Source organism: Halichoeres trimaculatus, unplaced genomic scaffold, assembly GCF_033239565.1.
Source record: "Halichoeres trimaculatus isolate MK-OKI-2021-1 unplaced genomic scaffold, fHalTri1.1 fHalTri1_scaffold_12, whole genome shotgun sequence".
Classification (NCBI taxonomy): Eukaryota; Metazoa; Chordata; class Actinopteri; order Labriformes; family Labridae; genus Halichoeres; species Halichoeres trimaculatus.
The window spans coordinates 28,867,624-28,888,857 of record NW_027437190.1 but is presented as its reverse complement, the minus strand read 5'-3'; the positions used below and the strand labels follow the sequence as shown (position 1 = coordinate 28,888,857).

Genomic DNA, 21,234 nt, shown 5'->3' with positions numbered 1-21,234 from the left:
TTTTGCAGCAACAGCGCCCTCTGGTGGTTTAAATATCATGGCTGTTTTCCAAAGAGTCTACTCAGTGGATGGTTTGGTTACACCAATTTATTCAATATCTTTATTCTTCAGGTTACTAGAAGCACCATGCTCAATTTATATTGAGCAGGATTTCTGTGTGACATGATGTTGAAAAGGAAGGTTACTGTCAGAAATAACATCTATAAATGAATAGGGATGGGTACCAAATTAGGTACTTTTATAGGTACCGACCGAATTCTGTCAAAAGTACCGGGAACCGATTCAGATAAAACCAAAAGGTACCATGTTTAGGTACCTAAATGCATCCTTGTGACTGTGAGGAAGTGGAAGAGTGGGGGATTTTCCATGCTGGACATGAACACAGCATTGCAGGGTTATATATTGAAGAATACATATGTTAAATCCAAGTATTTTTATATTCTATTATTAAACAAATAGATTTTTTTTGACCACATAAACACAAAAAAGTACCAAAAATTGGTACCGTTGAGTACCGGTACCGATAGCTAGGAACCGGGCATCGGTACCATATCGTTTCAAATGTGAAAGGTACCCATCCCTATAAATAAATATGAGATCTGCAGAGCTCTTAATGGTCAGGAACCATCATAACTCAAAGAAATGTTTTCAAAACTTCCTACTACAAAAGCTACAAAAGCAGCATGCAGTATTTGTATGGGCTACATTCATAAATGTAGTACATATCCAGTACGTATGCTGCTTTTGAATGTAGTTAACTGTCCCGCTGAGTCTGTTTTTCAGTAGCCTATGCTTAACTGGTTTTCAGTTTCTGACAGCACAAGTTAAGATGACAAAAAAAAAACGTTTCAGTATAAGCCAGACATGCTTTGAAAAAAGTGGTTGACTATAATGTACATTGTAGAAGTAAACAGTTATGTTTAATCTGGGTATCACCATTTTATCACTAGAGGTGACAGAAATTGCCATCATTCCTGAATAATTTTACTGTTAATCTAATGGTTCGTCAATTATTAGAGTTGTGATATTGTTGAAAAACAGAATTGTTTCGCCAGAACTTTGTTATAATCATTATATTATGCTTCAAAATGCACCCTGTTTGTTGTACTTGAGTTTTTAAAAGTAGTATGAGAGATATAGAGCCTGTGCTTGTCAGGTCCCTCTTTTTGGAATCATCTCCCAATTCAGAGTTGAGGCAGACACCCTCTTTACTTTCAAAACTTTCCTTTTTTAAGTTATTTTTGGGGCTTTTATGCCTTTAATTGGGTAGGAGAGAGGAACATGGATAGTGGAGGAAACAGAGCAAGAGTGGGAAGTGACATACAGTAAAGAAGCCACAGGCTGGATTAGATCCTAGGCCACCTGTGCAAGGGCAAACTTCATGGAACGGGACCTAAACCACTAGGTCATCCACGCTCCAAAACTTTTCTTATTGATAAAGCTTATTGTTAAAGCTGGAACAGCTCGTAGATTAGCTGCTACAAGATGGGACTACCAGGGACACTTGCACATTGAGTTAAGATTTGTCATTCTCTAAACTGTCTGCTTGTAACTACGTTAAATCTTAATATCCCATCAAAGTTAGAGATAACAGATGTATTTGGGACTCCCCGAGCTCCCTTGTCTCTTAAGTTCTTCTTGATCGTTGCTGCAGACGGTTGCTACAACTAATATCAGTCTTCCTATCATCGTCACTGCTGAAAAAAAGTTAAGTTGAAGTCCCTGCGAATTGTTAAGAAAAAAAAGTACCTTTGTTTATGAAACTGTAACCATAAGTCCGTATAACATGCTATTTTTATTGATGATGCTAAATGTCTCCATCCATTAATTTTTGCAGCAAAGGTTTAACTCTCTGCTCATGGTGGATCCAGATATGATTTTACAGGATTGAATTTCAAAATAAAATGTTATTGAATCCTATCTCATCTTGCTTTCGGGTCTATGGCCTCACATTTATAAAAACAACACCCTTGTATAAATGAGTGCTTCTATTTTAGTGTGAAGATAAGGTTCAAAGACATGTGCAGGCTTATCACACTCCTAAACATGCAGATCACACTCTCAGACTTCCTAGAAGAAATGACAAACTAAAAGTACCTACGGTTCTTAGAAAACACTAAACTCAGGCACGTTTAGAGATCGTGTTTTACCCTTTTACTCTGCAGAAATATTTCACTCGGATTAAAGAAGTGACACACGTGTTTCCTGTGTGTGCAGCGCTTTACTGTAAAAATGCAGTGGTAGATGTTTAGGTGCAGAAGTTTTAAAATTGACTTTCCTCATCCATAACTTTGAATATTTAATACCACTGAAGCTGTTCACTTTGACTGAAAAACATTTTATTTATTATACTTATTAGTATATCTCAGTAACAGCACTGTGTCTTATTTGTCAGTGACAAGAAACACATTTACTAATGAGTCACAAATGTCCTCGTCTGGTGAAGCAACAGTAGCCTTCAAGGAAGAGAAACTGCTGTGATGGGCAATGGTTATCCTCCTTTTGTTTGCCATCAAAAACACCCATTAAGACAAATTCTTTCTCGTTCAAAAGGTGCTTTTCAGATTGCCACTTGTACATAAAGTTGTGTTGCTGGTTTGTCCATTCTGTGCAGAAATATAGTGGTGCAAGACCTGCACCTTATTTGATTAGGGTCACTCAAATTTTTTTTTTTTTCAAGTTTTGAGAACTAAATATTGATATTAATAATTAATAATATGGATATTGTTGCAAGGCGCCACCCTATTGCGGCAGCTCTCTCTTCCTTATCTGTTTTTAGTAATTTTTTCGTCTCTTTTTTGTCATTTTGGCATTTAGAGTGGGTCATTACTTTGTAAGGCTTATTTATTGGTCATAAACACCAAACTGGTTTTTGCCTTCAGTGATATTTTTACTATTTTTGCTCCTGTGTTTGTCTGGAGATCCTACATGTAACCATGGCTACATTGTTTACATGTGAAATCACCTGTTAGCAGCCTGAAGCATGTAAATGCTAACTGGTGCAAGGCCTGATGTCCCCCACAAGGTGAGGAGAAGGAGTTGAGGCCGACGTGCTGGTTCTCAGGTGTGAGCTAATAAATGACGACATCGACCTGTCCTTCCTTTCATCCTTTTGGGGAATGTAAGATCTGTCTTCAATAAGATGGACAAGCTAGCCATGCTAACCCAGCAACAGAGGGAATACCAGAAGGCAGAGTAGCATCATGCTATTCACAGACATGGCTAACACAGCTAACACTGGACACCAACGCTGCATTGGAGGAACTTCACCTGCTGTGAGCAGACAGGATCCAGGAGACAGAGACTGAACAGACTGCTGAAGAAGCTCAGTCCTGGACCCTGTGGAGGTGGAGGCTGGCTGACTGGGCAATGATGGACAAGTTGTCATCATTTGTTTTCTTACGGACCTTTTTGCACTCTATGTACACTTTCTTACTTTTGTTTTCTTGATTGCTGCTGTGACTCCTCCTGAATTTCTCCTCAGGAATAAATAAATTATTTTCTATTCTATTCTATTCTATTCTATTCTATTCTATTCTATTCTATTCTATTCTATTCTAAGCACACTGCAGTTAGAAAATTCCTCAAAATATAAGAACGGTCATAATATTGCCGTAAGGCATGACTCATGGCTGACACAAGAGCCCTTTGAAACTGAGAGTTGCTACATAACAACATATTCTGACACATTCGAGGAGAAACGGTTGACTGTTTTTCCTCAAACACTTTGTCTCTTTGTGAAGTTTGACTGAAAGTGCAACTCCAGGGTCTCAGTTTGAAGGAAGACATTTATACTGTATTGTTCCTTGTTATGTAAAGTAGCATATAATGAGGGTTTATACACAGAGTCGTGTGGTATGTACTACATACCTCAGATAGGGTAAACTGAAGTATTGTGTTCTTCACTAGTATTTGTGTTCTATTCATCTTTTGCATTGTTTGCAATTTGCACACCTCTCTCACTAAGTTATTTTTTTCATCCTCCTGAGTTTCTGCCATGCTTTTTCTGTCAAAGCACTTCGGTGGCATTTGTTTTAAAGATGCTTTACAAATAAAAAAAAATTGTATCATTATGGGTTTTTTTTGTCACACTGAGATACAGTAGTCTCTCTAAAAAATCTAATCTCTAATCTAATCTTTCTGAAGTTGTAGCTCACACTTTTCCTCGAAAGCATGCAATGTGATGACACTCTCTCTTACACTTACTTACTGACACTAAGAGAGGAGGAAGTAGTTTTGAAAAAAAGAGCGATTGAGAGAAAAGTTGAAACCATCCAGCTGTCTGGTCAATAAGGTGGACAAAATGTTAACAGCAGCATTAGAGGGGGTTTCAGGAGATATCTATTTTTCCAGAAACAATCTACTGCTGTCAAAGAACAAAAATTGGGAAATCGCTTTTACCAACTCACCAACCACGTGTGAATGGAAACTGAGAAATGTTCATCTTTGAAGGAGGAGACTAACACCACAAAGATTCTCCAGATTGTAATGTACCTAGGTGGAAAAAGAGTGAGAATATACCGTTCAAGTTAAAGTACAGTTACTCAGAAGTAAAACTTCCATTCCTTCTCAGAGGCCATGTGAGGACTTAATAAGAGGTCTTGAAATACTCTCACTTTTATGTATCTTCCTGTTAATAATTCATGGTTTCCTGATTTTACTTTAAAGTTTGCCTGTTGTCACATTTCAAACAATAGTGCTGTGTCACTATGAATGAATACATTACCTTATCACTTTAGGTCCTTTAAAAAGTTGTTTGGATGAAAGAAAAGTAGCGTTAAAAGGAAGATAGTCTGTTCATTCATCTGATTCCAAAACAAATGCCTTCGTGAGAGTCACATTTTTACAAAAGTGGGTGATGGTGCTCATGGGAAACTGAGTCTTTATCTTGGAAAACACTTCCAATTCCTGCCTGGTGTCACTGCAATCAACACCCAATGGGAAGTCTTCACAGAGCCTTTAATCAAAAGGAAATTTACTTAATTTGAAATTTACTTAAATATACAAGTGTTTTTAATGTTTGGGATGCTGAAAGTAACAAATAAGCCTCAAATTATAGAAACCTGAGTGTGGGCTTCTTCTGCTGAGACTAGTGTAATTTTGTGTATTTGTTTCTAGCTTTTCACTTACCTCTTGCTCTTATAATCTGTGACATGTGCTTTGTAAAATATTGTGTATTAAAATACTATTAAAGAGACTGTTTTTAAAAATTGCAAGTACACAAAAACCTACAGGATCACAGTAACATGAGAATGTAATAGCTCTGTAGCTGCTCAGTTCCCTCTCTGAGTGCTTGCAGACTTTTATATTCTCTGACTCTTGTATATTTATTTGTCCTTGGGCTTGTTCTCGGTAAATATGTGCGTAAGCAAAACTGTACGGTTTGTTTTGCTTCCACAATGTTTGATTTAAACTAAATGAAAAAAATGAGTTACACATGGTATTCACAATGCATTTGAATACCAACTTCACACACACACCATTAAATGCTGCCACCACTTCACACAGTTCATCCAGCTGCTCTCCTGTGAGGTTTATGAGCCGGGGCACGTTGGTGGGGGAAAGCCTCCACTGTGTAATGGTACATGAGGAAAATGAGTGTGGGTGTTAATGTACCCACACCTGATTAACAGATAAATGGATAGAACAATGTGTGGGTTTACTTCCTGACCACATTCTCACCTGTCTCTGCACAGTAAATGTTGTGTCTTTGATCATTTAGAAAAAAAAAAACATAGTCTGCAAAAAGCACCTCTGTCTCACTGAGCCGTCTTAGCCCACTTACTCGATCAAATGATGATAAATATTAAGAAATAAGCCTCAGAAATTCTAAAAGATAGTTTCAAGTCCTAATACTTGGTTTCTATGGAGGACCAAAACTGCCACAATTAAAAATAAATAAAAGTAAAAAATTAAATAAATAAATAAATTCCAAAATTATACACAAAAACATAAATATAAATTGAAATAAAAACAAAAAATATAAATAAACGAAAGTTAAAAAAAAATAATTAAAAAAGTTTCAAAAATTTAAATTAATAGACAAATAAATGTGAAACTAAATACAAAAGTATTAATAAATCAAAAAAAGTCCTGTGCTCTTTAATTATTTTTTTCCCTCCATATTTGTCGATGTTGCAAACAATGTCAGCATGAATTACAGAAGGAAATGTTATTCAAATGAGGGGGCAATCCTGAGTGTGTCTCAGCTTGAAATGTTTGCCTATTAGTTGATCGACATGTGAGTTTAGAAATGAACTAGATGTGCCTGTGAACAGCCACAGTATGAGGAAATCACCACACAACTCGCAATAGCTGCGTTGTTGTTACAACTTTTTGCAAATCAAAGCAACATTTCGGGAGTTTTGATTTTGAAGCAAAATTAAAAGTCATAGAAAAGTCAAAAGGTTACATTACCATCATCCACTGGACTGATGTGGAACTGCAGGATTAGGTGGGTACACATACTGTACAAATAAATACAAACTACATGATAAATAAATTAGTTAATAAATAAGTTAATTAATCAATTAATAAAAAGTACTTCCAGTTAAAAAGATGGAGAGGTACAGTCATCCCAAAGCAACAATCCCTTTCAAAGCAGGTGTTGACATTTTCTGTTGGGTATAGGGTCACTTTTGTAGGTGTTGTGTTTTGCACTCCAGGGTGACCCTAAGTTAATCATCGGAGTTTACATTTTACCTGATTCTTATGAGCATATTCCTCCCATCCACATCCTTTTTCTTTCTTTCTTTCTTTCTTTCTTTCTTTCTTTCTTTCTTTCTTTCTTTCTTTCTTTCTTTCTTTCTTTTTAAAAAAACTTCTGTCCTTGATCTTCATATTAATTCCTTTTTTTTCAGAAATGCCTCACTTGGTTTATGTGCAATCATAATTCTTATTGTGCCAAATGTAATGAGCTAGATGTAGTTTTTAGTTAAACCTTTTTAGGCTATTAATCCTTAATATGAAAGAGCACTTTGTTTATGAGCTTGAAAAGATGAATATACACTTGTTCTAAATGTCAGATGTCAAATATTAAGATATAAGAGCTCTGATGCTTTCTTGTTACTTGTGGATTAATTAACAGAGACATTTAAATTGAGGTTCTCTTTATTATTGTGTGTTGTCAGGTTGATGATTTAGTATGATGAAGTAGTCTTAATCACAGCAATGTCAAAGAACTAAACATTTCAAGTATTTATGACAGTCAAGCATAAAGCAAAAAAGCATTTTCCCTGAGCCAAAGAAAACTTTCACAGCTGCTTGTTTACCTTCTCATGCTTAAAAGATAATAAAAAATAAGTCTGCTTTACAATAAAAGAGCAAAAACAAAGAAAGAAATGATAATCTGGCACATTCAAATGTCATCGTGTAAAGCCTAATAAATCCATAAAGTTTAACCCTTATCTACATATGAGCTCTGCTGCTTTGTTTGCTTCATTAACAGACAGATCATGAGGTATCTCCAATGCCTTTAATATATGTGTTTGCTAATTGAGAAGCTCTATTTAAATGATGCAACATAAAGCAAACAGTACGTGAGCGTGGAAGCATCACATCCTACAACATCCAGCGACTGCTTTAAAATTTATAATGATCTGTGGGAGGTTTTAGGTTTCATCCTCTCGCTGGAGCTCTGCTGTGGCACCAAGGCTGCCTCCTTTAGAGACTAAAACAGGAGCAAATCCCTCTGCAGTTTTGTTGAGGATGCAGTAATCAGTACAGAAACATTTTGGCAGGCTGTCCTCAACGGGAGTGTTTGGTAAACTGCACCCCGGGCTCTGGGTCAGGTCCTCACTGCTGCAGCCAGAGTCTGCACAGCTGGTGTGCAAAACATCTTTCACTGGAGTGGAGACGACCTCTACCTCTCCAATGTTGATCCCCCAGACTGAGCAAGGCAGCCGAGTGTAAGACATGTTTCCTGGACTGACTGCAGTGACAGGTGGAGAAGGCTCATGGATCCCAGGTAGGCCGACGTAGGAGGTTGGACACTGAGTGAACAGGAATTGTGTAACCGACTGGTTTTGTTGATCTTGGTTCTCCTCTGGGTCGTTTGTGATTGGGGGTTTTGGCACAACAATCACTGCATCAGTTGTCAGGATCTCCTCAGGTTTGTAGGTTTGCAGAAGTTTCCCTTTGGGTGAAAGCCAGTCCTGCAAAATCAGCAGCATTGATACGCATTAGATGTAATAAAGTTACACTGCATTTTTTTTTGTTTATTGAACACATTATTTCCAACTTTGACAATAACAGTTGCCTTCCCATGTCTAAACTCATTTCTGTTATTTCTATAAATTTTAACTTTTTCTTTTATTGATTTATGTTAAGAATAGGTCACTAAGTGTGGTAAAATATCCCTCTACTATCATATAGACCCTTAAAATATGAATAAGCTATCACTAAATCTGAGAAAAAACAAAAATAATGTGATTCAGGAATGGCAGTAAAATGATGCTAACAAAGGTTAAAATTGATGGGGTGGACATTGAGAGGGTAACAGAAACCAAATTTCTTGGTGTAATTATTGATGAAAATCTGAGTTGAAAAACTCACATAAAATATTACAGTTAAGTTTCAAAACTTCATATTCTGTACAGTTTCCTTGTTTTACCATATCTAATCTACTGTGATGAGATTTGGGGAAAGGCAAGGCAAGTTTATTTGTAGACCACAATTCATACATGAGGCAATTCAAAGCGCCTTACAGCTAAAATAAAATAAAATAAAATCACAATAGGCAAAATAAAATCATTGCATAAAATCATACCATAAAACATTAAAAATGAATAATTAAATTAAATTAAAAGAGGAGAGTGCAGATAAAATACTTTCAGCTGTCGTATGCTAAGCTAAACAGTAATACTTTAAGACCTCACAACAATCTGTATTTATAATACAAAAGAAAAAAAAAGTTTGAGTCATTAACAGAGTAGGTTATAGGGATCACACACATTCATTGTTCCTCCAGTCTAAACTTTTAAAATTAACTCATCAAATAGAATATCAAGCAGCATAAATCATGTTCAAAGCAAGATATAATCAAGTACCAGCAAATATTCAGGTCAGGTTTAGTCCGACAGAGGAAAAATATAATTTAAAGGGGTAGTTTAATTTTAAAAGTGTGAGAGTAAGAACCAAAAGAAAATGCTTTTGTGTATCGGTTCATGGAGTAAAACTTTGGGACTGTCTGAATGATGAAATAAAACAATGTCCAAACATAGAGCAGTTCAAGAAAATATACAAACATGATTTTTAGTGGATAAAAGGATATGGAGGTATAAAAGTTGCAAAATGGTGGTACAGTTTTGTACTTGTCTAATTTATTGAGTCTTTTCTTTATCAAAAATTTGCTTTATGTAATTAGTATTTGGCGTATTTTTCTTAAGCAGTTATCAGTTTTAGTATTGTTTTAATTTTTGGAAGTGCATAAATTAAATTATTCAACTTCCTCTCACTCTTTTTGAACATGCAAATGATGATTTTATTTGGTTTCTTGGTTGTTGTTTGTGTTTTTGTTTTGTTTTATTCTGTCTTTTTACTTTTGGCTATGTTCTGTTCAAATAAAACGAAAGAAATGAAAAATCAAACCTTATCTGTCCCTCAGGTGTTTCTTGATACCAGATTATAAGTGGTCAGTTTTCTGCAGTGTTATGTGCTGCATTAATATCCAGAGGTGGGAGGAAGTCATTGTTTTGCAAGTCTCAAGTAAGTCTCAAGTCCTTAAACCCAAGTCTTGAGTCAAGTCTCAAGTAAAGACGTGCAAGTCCAAGTCGTGTCTCAAGTAAAGAGAAGACAAGTCAAGTCAAGTCTAAAGTCATAGGCTTAAAATTTTCGAGTCCTTTCAAGTCATAAGCACTTTTTCTTTTTTACCAAATAATATGTAATTTTAACAAATAATCTATCAAATTTGACCAGTACGATTAATGTATTTTAAGGTGCTTTATTTTCAGATAAAATGTGACCAGCATTACAGAACTGGATGACATAAAAAAAGATGCTGACATAGCATTCAGAAAACAATGAGTGCTCAGCGCTGCAAGAACAAATGAACTTTTGAAAGTGTGGCCATTTTGTGATGTGATAATTCATTTTAACTCATCTAATGTGTGTGTGTGCTGAGTGTGTTTATATGCAGGGTGTGTAAGTGGATATATAAGGTTAGTGTGTGTAAGTGAAGATGTTGGACTAGTTAACATTAGGTTTAAGGTGTTATTACCAGTCCTTAACCTCAAGTTATGTGTCAAAGTTTCAGTCTTACTGAAAATTTCAAGTATTTCAAGTCATCACGCTAAAGTCAGAGTCAAGTCCCGAGTCACCGATGTCAAAGTCCAAGTCGAGTTGCAAGTCTTTGATGATATTGTCAAGTCGAGTCCAAAGTCATCAAAATTGTGACTTGAGTCTGACTCGAGTCTAAGTCATATGACTCGAGTCCACACCTCTGTTAATATCAGCAAACTCTGCTTCTGACCAAGGAAATTGTTCTCCAATAGGGGAAAAGCGATAAGGGGAAAGCATGTCAAGATTGTTTTTAAGGCAGGATCAGGATCTGGATTTTATCAGGATAGTTTTTCATATTCAGACTAACACATTAATTTAAAGACATCAGCTGTAAAAGTTGTTGAGTTTCTGCAGAATGTGCTTTAGCTTTATACAAGTAGCCTATGCACAGTCCAAATGTAGTTTAGTGAGTTGTTACCAGCAATACTTGTGTTTTGTTTGTGCACTTGATAGAGAATGTAAATGTAAACATAAGTTAGAACATCATTAATGTCAGTGCCATGATTAAAACATTTGCTGAGCTCTGACAGAATGACATCGTGTTTACGGCTCACCTGCAGATTGCCGTCGTGTTGCTGATAAAGAGGTTTGAAGAAAGGGGCTGGTGACGGTGTGTGTGACAGAGTTTTTATCTTCATTCTGTCATGCAAACAAATATTCACAATAGTCACAACATCACATCTTGTTTTTAAGGCATGCAGTCGTTATAATCATTATGATGCCAACTTTAATCAGAGTATCAAAGCACTCATGGATTACCTTGCAGTTGGACTGTTGAGCACAAGCAGCAGGACTCCAACAGCCACACATGCAGGCCCCACAGACTTTATCAAAATGAGTAGTAAATCATCTTGTTCTGAGAAAGTTCACAGAATAATAAAGAAGCACTGAGTCATAGTGTGGTGCTGACAGTAAGTCCATTAGTTGTCTGATGCTCATGAATGATCTGTTTGACTGTTCAGATAAGTATATTCTACAAAAGAGGTAGTTATGACAGGAAGTGGTTTACTTCAGATCTGTGGGACTCAAGTCAAGCATGAAATAAACATCAGCAGATGTTACACAAAGGTTACAACAGGAAGTTTAAAACATCATTGACTCTATGTGTACTTAAAGCTCCTTGTAATAATCGATGCATGAAACCAAGAAGTATGCTAAAGTAAAAAAACACTTTTTATATTTGTCCTCAGTGAAAGTTCTCAACGGGTTTAGCATTAAGTTTATCAACTGGCGGCAAATAAATCAACAAACACAGAAAGTTCCTCACAGGAGCTTTAAGAAATTACTTGTTTGATAGTTTACCTTGTTCTACTTGAGTTTTCAGGCATGCTGACGGGCTCCATTGACTCCAAATGCTTTTGTAGTCCGGCATATCACTTTTCACTTTGGATCTCACTTTAAAGCAGTATGCCGCGCCAGGTTTAAGTTCTGATCTTTCAATCAGTGTTAAATTCTGTGAGGGCACGTGAAGAGTCTGCAGAAAGAGTGAAAGAAACATAAATAGTCAGATCTTAATTTTAGAAGTGAGTATTGGCAAGAACCTCAGGATACGATACATATCTCAATAGTTGGGTCACAATACGATAATATGATATCCCAGTGTTGTGATAGATTGCAACATCTACACAGTTAACTTTTTGATAGGAAACAACTTCTCTGGTTTATTGTTTTTGAAATAAAGAAAGTCAGATGCAATGTTACAAACAGAATGATAAGCTTAAAGGTCCCATATTATGCAAAAATCACTTTATTTAGTCTTTTAATGAAATTTGTGGATCTTTGGCTTTCCTCCCAGCCCACAAAATATGATATTTAATGACAAAACCTGTACTTAGTAGTGCTTGTGGATGTAAAATCCTGACTTAAAACGAGCTGTTTGGAATTTCCGGGGTTTGCCGACGTCAGTGAGTCCCTTTTTTGACCAATCAGGAGCAAGTCTGACCTGATTGGTCCACTGGAGCAGAAATCTCTCCAGATGCGGGGAGGTGACTTTGGCTGTTTTTGGCTGAAACAGCCACATAGTTCCATGCATAAGCTTCCCATCTCAGAAGAAGACAACACAAAGTGGCGAGAGTTCATTTATCAAGGAAATGTTCCAGCTACACTCAGTAAAAATGTTCATGTGTGTGCTAGTCACTTCACAGCTGACTGCTTTTACAACTTTGGACAGTACATCAGAGGGCTAGTGAATAGACTCGTCCTGAATCCTCAGTTCCTCAGTGTCCCCTCTGTCTCTGTGTTAGCTTCAGGATGCTAACTTTAGCTGCAGTTAGCCTGTTGTTTTAGCCTGTAATGTTACGGTAAACGAGCTTCGCTGTTTTCTAAACATTGTGCACTTAGAGCTCATGGCGCCGCTCTCAGTGACGTGAAGAGCGGGGCGGTATCAGCGGTGGCTCATTTACATATGAAGGCCACGCCCACTAAATCCGAGCGTTCTGAACAGAGGGGCTATGAGAGCCTGGAAACAATGCTGCTGTGCTTGATTTATTGGCTTTTGGGACCAAAACATGTTACTACCATTTCATGAAGACATCAATGATCTATATTAAACTGCTGAGAAGGAGCATAATATGGGACCTTAAACTCAAAAACATGGAGGCCCAGTTTCACAGACAAGGCTTATATTAAGGCAGGAGTTAGCTGAAGCTTACTCCAGGACTTCACAATCTGGGACTAACTAAAACAAACGTAAGCTATGCTCATGCAAGCTACTTAAATGACCCAGCTTTACTAGTAGGACTTAGGCCTACTCCTGGCTTAATTCAAGCCTTGTCTGTGAAACTGGGCGTAAATGATTTTGAACTAACTGACCCAAGAATAGACAAGCATTGATATTTATGGCATCAACACCCACATCATCAAGTTTGGGAATAAAATATTTTGAATATACTTTGAGATTAAATTTATTATACAGTTTATGGGCAACATACAGCGAAGAAGCTGTTTGGCGCCATCTACTGGAGTGGAGGTGCGGAAGGCGTACTGTACTTCAACTTACCCAAAATATGAATTTTTATTTTGACAAAACTATCAGTATCGCGTTATATTGTCCTATCAGTATTTTTCATCATTGTGTAAACATTTGTGAGAGTGCAGCTTACCTTGTTCTCAGTGCTTTCAGATGTTTGGACTAAGAGCTCAAAGTCAAGGTCATCATGAATATAGGGATGATCTTCGTACCCACTTGTCCAGCTGACGTTAAAAGTCTTTGGACTTTGTTCGACCTTGACATCATACGGAGGCGTGAGCTGAACTGATCAGAGCAAACGGAAAGTCATCATTACTGGCACATGTGAGAAAACTTTCTGATAAGATGATGTAAAGTTTGCTGATCAGTATCTCTTTGAGATAGTTGACTTCAGAAATTTCTCACTGTCTTAAAATGTGGTTGCAAATATGACGGCTGTGTTAAACAGACATATCTGTGTGCATTGATGCAAAGCAGTGGGAGAAATAGAGTATCATGGGAGAGCTTTGCAGATCTCTGTTTTTTTTCTTCTCACATCTGTTGTAAACTTAAAACATTTTTGAAATTCAGTTTTAATTATTCATAGTTGCTTTATGTATTTACAAATTTCCCCAAATAGAAGATGAGTGATCAGTAAATTACATTGTTTTTTTCTGCATTTTTTTTGTTAAACTTTATTATTTGTATTTCTCAGACTGGGCAGAGATCTAACTCTGATGCAGGAACACACGAGCATCCACACACATACATGAGCTACTCATACATTATTGTTACGAATACTTAATTCTGATTGGTCAAAACCCAACAAAACTCGAAAATAAGTATTAGCAGGATAAGCTTTGACAGGGACAACCTGATCACACTTCACTTTGGCATTCTAGTTTGCACACCCGCCTGCTCCTTCACTATACATCCTTTACATATGCATTAATCCTGATGAATTTTGCACTTACTTTCCTCTGACGGCTTAAACTCCTCCACTAACGTACGGCAGTCAGTCCCTCTGCAAAGATTTATGTCAAACTCATCCCCTACTGTAAGACTTTCAGAGTCAGTGACATTGCAGACACCCCTGTAGCTGTCATCGATCAACACAAGTGGACAGGTAATTTGGTCACTGAAGAGACTAAAAAACAATAACAGAAAATTCAGTTATGTTTCTGCCGGTGAAATAAAATGTTTTCATAGTTTTCATAGTTTCAGTTCAGGAAAAAGTCTCCTGACACATACGTATCAACGAATTCCAGGTTGTAGCTGCTGTTGGTTTGCTGCATGAGATCTGCAGTGATGCTCAGGACACACGTCACATAGCTCCAGTAAGAAGTGACGCAGGAATATTCATCAACTAAGAAAAGAAAGCAGAAAATATTGTTAGCATGAATACTTTGGTACAAAGGAAATAAACTGCAAAAGATTCGAAAGTAATAGCATCTGTGAATAGTTGGGCAATATTTTTTGTTTCTTTTTGATTATTTTACGAGTTTGAATCTGCTGTGGATGCCAAACAGCTCTTTATCATATTTCTCACAGCATAGAAATACACTCAGTGGTTGTTTGGATGTTTAAAGGAAGTAGGATAAAATTTTCTTTGTTTAAAAAAATACTTAAAAAAAAAAAAAAAAGCAACACCAGGACTCAAATTTCATTCTTCAAAAGAAGGGGGACTTCCCACTCTAAATTCTTAGCTAATTCTTAACAAAGGGGGGATTTTTTTTTTCTAAATGTAGTGGGGATTTTATTAGTACCCTTAAAAATGTGCATGGAAACAGCCACACCTCTGTGTGGGCAACTGTGCTCATGGGAAAAGAAGTCCTGATCCCAGGAGATACAACTGATTTCACCAGACTCAACACAACATAAAAACCCCTCACAGTTACAGATTACAAGATCAAAACATGCATGTGTTGGAGTTACACAGACAAAAAATATATATAAAAAATACAAAATACAAAAAAAAAAAATTCCCCCCCAAAAAAAGTTTTGCCAGAAAGAAATCAAACCTTAAGATTGAGCAACTATAAATAGATAATTAAATCAATAGATAAAAGAATAAATAAGTTAATGAATAAATAGATAAATAAATACATTTAGAAAAACAAAAATAAAAAGTTTTGCCAGAAAAAAAGTAAAAACTCAAAGATTAGGCTCTTATAAAAAGATAATTAAATAAATGGATAAAATAATAAATAAATTAATTAATACACTAATAAAAGAATAATAATCAAAAATAAATAAATGGATAAAAGAATAAATAAATTAATTAATACAATAATGAAAGAATAATAATTAAAAAAATAAATAAAGTGCCATCCCAACTCTCCACCAGGGCTATTACAGACTCATTTTTTATGAAAATTGGTCTTGAATTGCTTTAATAAATTCAGAGATCAATACAAATATCTATAGCAGGTGAGTTGAATAAATAAAACTACTAGTTTCGCAGACAAGACTTTGGCCTGCAGTAAAAAAATGTAAATTACAGATATTTTGTGATGTTACCCACTGGTTTCTAAAGAGGGGTTTTGAAGGCTCAAACAATGGTGTAATATTGATATTGCTGACTAAACCTAACTTTCAGACAACCTAACAACAAGCAAAGAGGTGGAGTAGATGTGAGCCATTAGCCTGAAGCTAACAGACCTGGTTTTTACACTGTAAATTTGCTGCTGCTACTCTTTTTTTTTTTTTTTTTTTTTTTTTTAACAAAGATGCTGCTTCATTCCTGGCCATCTTATCTTTTAATGCTTTTAGCTCCTACATTGGTTTAATTTGTCTCTCTTAAAATCATTTAAAATAAAAAAATGACTGGATACAGTATACAAAAAGAACAGGGATGTCATCCTAGTATTGGGTTTTATTTTTATACCAAAGGTATGATCTGTGGTGCAGATGGCCTTGCAATCTGGGTCCATGGGATCATAGCATTGGTAGGAATCCAGCCTGCAGCCTATTTCCTGCATTTATATAATACTATTGACTGTCCTCTTCTATCTGATCTAACACATAAAAGCCCTAAAATAACTTCAATAAATAAATAAAAATTAAGCTCGGATATTGCTGAAAAAAAAAAAAGACTGATCCACTTAACAGATCTTTTCAACACAGTTCTTTGGTCTTCTATGTTCATCAACAATGGTAGGTTTGTGCAACTTTCAACAACTTGCAATATGTGCAACTTTTACTCCTTACAGTTTCACGGTTAAACTGTAATTCCTGTTAGTGTTAGAGATTTACTCACCCCACAATGACATATTTATAGTCCCATAAAAAAAATTATACAGTCACCTAAAATATATGTTTATCGAAGTTTGGAAAGGCTGAAGCTGTCAAAAAAAAAAAATCACCAGTCTCATTCTCAGATTGAAGAATAGAGAATGTCAAATTAACACTGGTATTGGATCCAATCAGTACCAGAATCTGCCGATACCAAAGCCCAGGTGTTGGTATTGCTATAAGCACCTTCAGGAAGGGGGCGGGGTTTTTGAAAGCATCACTACCCATCCAAAAGTGACCTTCTGCACATGCTCAAACACACATAAAAAAAATCAAAGAAATTGCTGAGCACACAGAATAAGTTTATACAAACATTATGAATCAATTTAGACTCCTGCATCTTGTGGTTTTATGTTTCTTATTGTAGCTTTTAGTGTTAGCTTGTTTAACTGGACTCCATACTGGATTTCTTTGTATATTCAAACAATAATAACTCTATATCTTTAATTTTATTTTAGAAACACTCACAGAGATTGCCCTTTGATAATAGGAAGCTGCGAGTTTCATAGTTTCCCGTCACAGATGACTGATAATAAAATGAGCCCACATGTTAATGACATTTCTATTGTTCAACATTTTTCTGTGGTTAATAAGAGAAACTTTTGACCTTGAATCTGCTTACACGCTTTCGAGCACAGGACATGATTAGATGGCCTAAAGCAAACGCTGCCTTGTTAAAGCGCTAACCTCAGACACAGTTCAGTACCTTCAAAGCTGCAGGTCACCGTGAGGCTGCTGTAGACGCACCACAAGAAGAGGAGCTGCTGAGGCGTCATGACTCCATGGGTACAAGTGCCGCACTGTGGGTCACTGTGAATGAAGGAGATTTCCCCATTATCATCACAAAGAAGATCATGTACTTTCCATTGACAGTCACAGACTTTCTGTGACAAAATCCTTTGATTTGAACAGACTTTCTGTGTTATTTAACCTTACAGTGGATTAAAAACACCATCAGTCATGAGAAGTGTGTAATGGATGGAAATTTGCTCTCACCTCAGGGGCTGTCCTGCTGCTGTTGATGTCTCAGACAGTGAATGAGAGACTGAGCTGAGGTTTAACTTATCACTTCTTGCATCACAGGAAGTTGGACCATTTTTCACGTCAGGGTTTTTTTTTTTCTTTTCTCTCCTCTGTCTTTTTTTTATTTTCTTTGGTTTGGGGCAAATGTTCCTGTCTTTGATCAAAGTGCCAGCTCAGCATAAAACCACTGACTGTGAAATGCAGAGTGGGGTGATTGTTCCATCTCTGGTACCCCACTCAAACCACGCAGTTCATGTGTTAAGAATGGAGGCCATTTATTAATCGATAATGAATTAGTTATTTCTTTAATACCTGCGTGTTTTCTCACTCTGTTTATGAGCCTGGTGGTTACTTCATCAGGGAGCACTCACACTGTTTTATCCTCTGTAACATGGAACAAACACAGGCAACAAATGTTATCCAGAACTAAAGAGGTCATAGACTGTATTTGAAAATGTCTTGGTGTGTCTTTGTCTTGGTGTGTATGTGGTTTCCAATGTTTCTGCAGCCAGCCTCAAGTGGAAACTCAAAGAGCTGCTGAAAAGGTAACCCATGACCCAACACAGCACTTTCAGCACTATCTGTAGGATTGTCCTATGACCAGAAGTGCTATGTACACACATCATAAGTATCACAGTCACTTAAGAGGGGGAAAGATGGATTTTAAGAACAGTCATAAAATTATGACAATAGGTTTATAAAATTATGTTTCAACTTGTCAGATTTTTCTATTTTGTTTAATATTGACTCTTTGCATTATTTCGAAGGAGAAGCTCAGAAGAGCAGTCATCTTTCTGAACTCAATAAGGATCATGGAGCATCTAAAGTTCAATTTTACAAGTTTCAAAAGTGACTCTAAGCTCAGTCTTTCAGTACACGTTGTTATGAACATAAGGGTTTTAATCAATAGAGTCTGTTGAGCAAATGGACTATGTATTTATTCAAATGGCTCTGAGCAAAAGCATATATTATAATAGGTCGCATGAGGAATTTCAAAATCAAGCAAAAAAAAAAAATAAATTATGGCTGTCAGATCTGAGTTAAACAGGAATTAAACAAGAAACAGGAGTCAATAATATACCCTTAAATGTGCTTAACACAGACACCAGGCAGTAATGAAGAAAAGGTCCAAAATACAAAAATATGTTTCTTAATGAATTTAATAACACAGCCACAGGATAAGTTTAATATAAGAAATAAATTCATAGAACTTACAAAATTTGACATGTAGAAACTCATAGCTCTGCACACAGTAGCACTACAACACTTTTTTTTTTATCTTTTAGATTGAAGTCTAACTTTAGGTTTGGGCGTGTATAACAGGCACAGGATCTAGAGATAAGAAAGTCTATTGTTGAAGAACTTGAGAACAGGGAAACCACCATCAGACTTTCAAGTTGAAGTCTGTCTGTTGGTAGTGTAATGCTGAAAGTTTGTGTAAATTCTGCTGTTAGTGATCAGATTACAATTTGAAATTCAATCAATCATTATTTATGTAGCACAAGTTTACAACAAATGTAATCTCAACATGCTTTACAAATGGAGAAAGTGCAGCGCATGTTACAAAATTGATGCTTTTCTAATTCTCTTTTTATGTTCTGCAAAAGTGAACAACCATGACTGAGTGAATGAGTAAGTTAGTGAGTCATTGAGTCAGTGAATCATTGAGTCAGTGAGTTAGAATATTGAGTACCAAGATTGTTGTATTGTTTTCTTTTCTTGTTTTTTCTTGTCTCTTTTTCTTTTCTTTTCTTTTCTTTTGTCAAGCACTTTGTGTTGCCACTGTTGTGCATGAAAAGTGCTTTATAAATAAAGTTTGAAGTTCGGAAAAAAAAACCTGACATATTTGTGATTTGTGTGATTGTTAACTCCTGGAACCACTGCAAAGGGATAGATGACCGTCATTTACCACCTTTAGTGATTCCTCCAAATAAATAAATAAATAAATAAACAAACAAAAAGTCAGGATAGTGGCACAATTTCATCCAGTGGTCTGAGTGTACAGAAAACTGTGGCCTCTGTTGTGATTGCTGCTGTATCTTCTTACCATCAAGTTAGCTGTAAATTATGATTAACAGTGTAAGTGGACATCATGCGACACCAAGTGTGTTTCCAATACAAAGTTAAAATGTCTATGGCTGGATTCTGCTGCTGCAGCACGAGATATTAATCAAGGTGACGTCGACACTGTTTTTGTTTCTGTTACATAAATGATGATTGGTGTGAAAGCTCCACACAAGTGAAGCCAAAGCATCTTAAGTCCTTAGACTCAATCAAATAAGCCCTTTAACAGTTTGACTCGTAAAATCAACCAGACAAAAAAAATAGCTATGATGGCAACAGATACAATTCACCCTCTTTGTCTACCTCAGTGTGAACCACAATCAACATGAAGCTGGGTTTATACTTGTAGACTCTAGACCAGTACTATTGCCTCGTGTGCCCCAAAGACAAACTTGCTGCTATTTTATTGAGTGATTTCTATGCTTATATTATTTTCAGGTTCTGCTACATTCTGCTGTGCACAGAAGTGAGTTGGAGCTGATACATGTAGAGCAGCGGTTGATCAGGCAGAAGCTACTGTCAAAGCAGAAAATTACAGGGCCGTATAATTAATGAACATAGTCTCCGCGACATCACCCGTCTGTTTGTGAGATGGATTTTGAAGCAAATTGGCTGGTGTGGCCTCAAGTGGACACCCAAGAAACAGCAGATTTTAGCACTTATGCATTGTCGCTTGGCCAGACCGCATTGCCTTGATGTGGAGTTACACTTTATAGGAGCTGCATATGTGCATGTATTGACATGATAGCATCACACAGTTGCTGCAGATTTGTCGTCTGAACATCCATGATGAGAATCTCCCGTTCCACCACATCCCAAAGGTGCTCTATTGGATTGAAATTTGGGGACTGTGGAGGACATTTGAGTACAGGGAACTCATTGTCATGTTGAAGAAACCAGTCTGAGATGATTCCAGCTTTATGACATGGAGCGTTATCCTGCTGGAAGTAGCCATCAGAAAATGGGTACACTGTGCTCATAAAGGGATGGACATGGTCAGCAACAATACTCAGGCAGGCTGTGGACTTTAAACCATGCTCAGTTGGTACTAAGGGGCCCAAAGTGAGCCAAGAAAATATCCCCCACACCATTTCACCACCAGCAGCAGCCTGAACCAGAACGCCAAACTCTGACCCTACCATCCGAATGTGGAGCAGAAATCCAGACTCATCAGACCAGGCAACGTTTGTCCAATCTTGTTTTGTCCAGTTTTGGTGAGCCTGTGTGAATTGTAGCCTCAGTTTCCTGTTCTTAGCTGACAGGAGGGTCACCCGGTGTGGTCTTCTGCTGCTGTAGCCCATCTGCCTCAAGGTTGGACGTGTTGTGTGTTCAGAGATGCTCTTCTGCAGACCTCGGTTGTAACCAGTGGTTATTTGAGTTACTGATGCCTTTCTATCAGCTCCGACCAGTCTGTCCATTCTCCTCTGACCTCTGGCATCAACAAGGACTTTTGTCCCACAGAACTGCTGCTCACTGGATATTTTCTCTTTTTGGGACCATTCTCTGTAAACCCTAGAGATGGTTGTGCATGAAGATATGAGTAGATCAGTAGTTTCTGAAATACTCAACAACCATGCCAGGTTCAAAGTCACTTTAATCACCTTTCTTCACCATTCTGATGCTCAGTT

At 36.8% G+C, this 21,234-nt stretch overlaps 1 protein-coding gene across 1 annotated transcript; it reads right to left on the bottom strand.

Annotated features, from left to right (window-relative positions):
- Positions 1-7,610: 7,610 nt before the first annotated feature.
- il21r.2 (interleukin 21 receptor, tandem duplicate 2) lies at positions 7,611-17,295 on the bottom strand. Its single transcript, XM_074684208.1, has 8 exons — positions 17,226-17,295; positions 14,471-14,591; positions 14,200-14,363; positions 13,380-13,531; positions 11,581-11,752; positions 11,038-11,134; positions 10,833-10,917; positions 7,611-8,153 (listed from the first exon to the last, which is right to left on the bottom strand). Exons 1-8 carry the CDS (start codon positions 17,293-17,295, stop codon positions 7,611-7,613), a joined length of 1,404 nt encoding a protein of 467 aa, XP_074540309.1.
- Between the last annotated feature and the right edge of the window lie 3,939 nt (positions 17,296-21,234).

What these genes read in the sequence shown, in the direction of transcription:
- il21r.2 (XM_074684208.1), bottom strand. Translation starts at nt 17,295, where the DNA reads ATGACGCCTCAGCAGCTCCTCTTCTTGTGGTGCGTCTACAGCAGCCTC. An exon ending in CTGAAAGCACTGAGAACAAG is followed by an intron (nt 11,753 to 13,379) that starts GTAAGCTGCACT and finishes CTCTTTCTGCAG; the next exon opens with ACTCTTCACGTGCCCTCACA. An exon ending in CTCAACAGTCCAACTGCAAG is followed by an intron (nt 10,918 to 11,037) that starts GTAATCCATGAG and finishes TTTGCATGACAG; the next exon opens with AATGAAGATAAAAACTCTGT.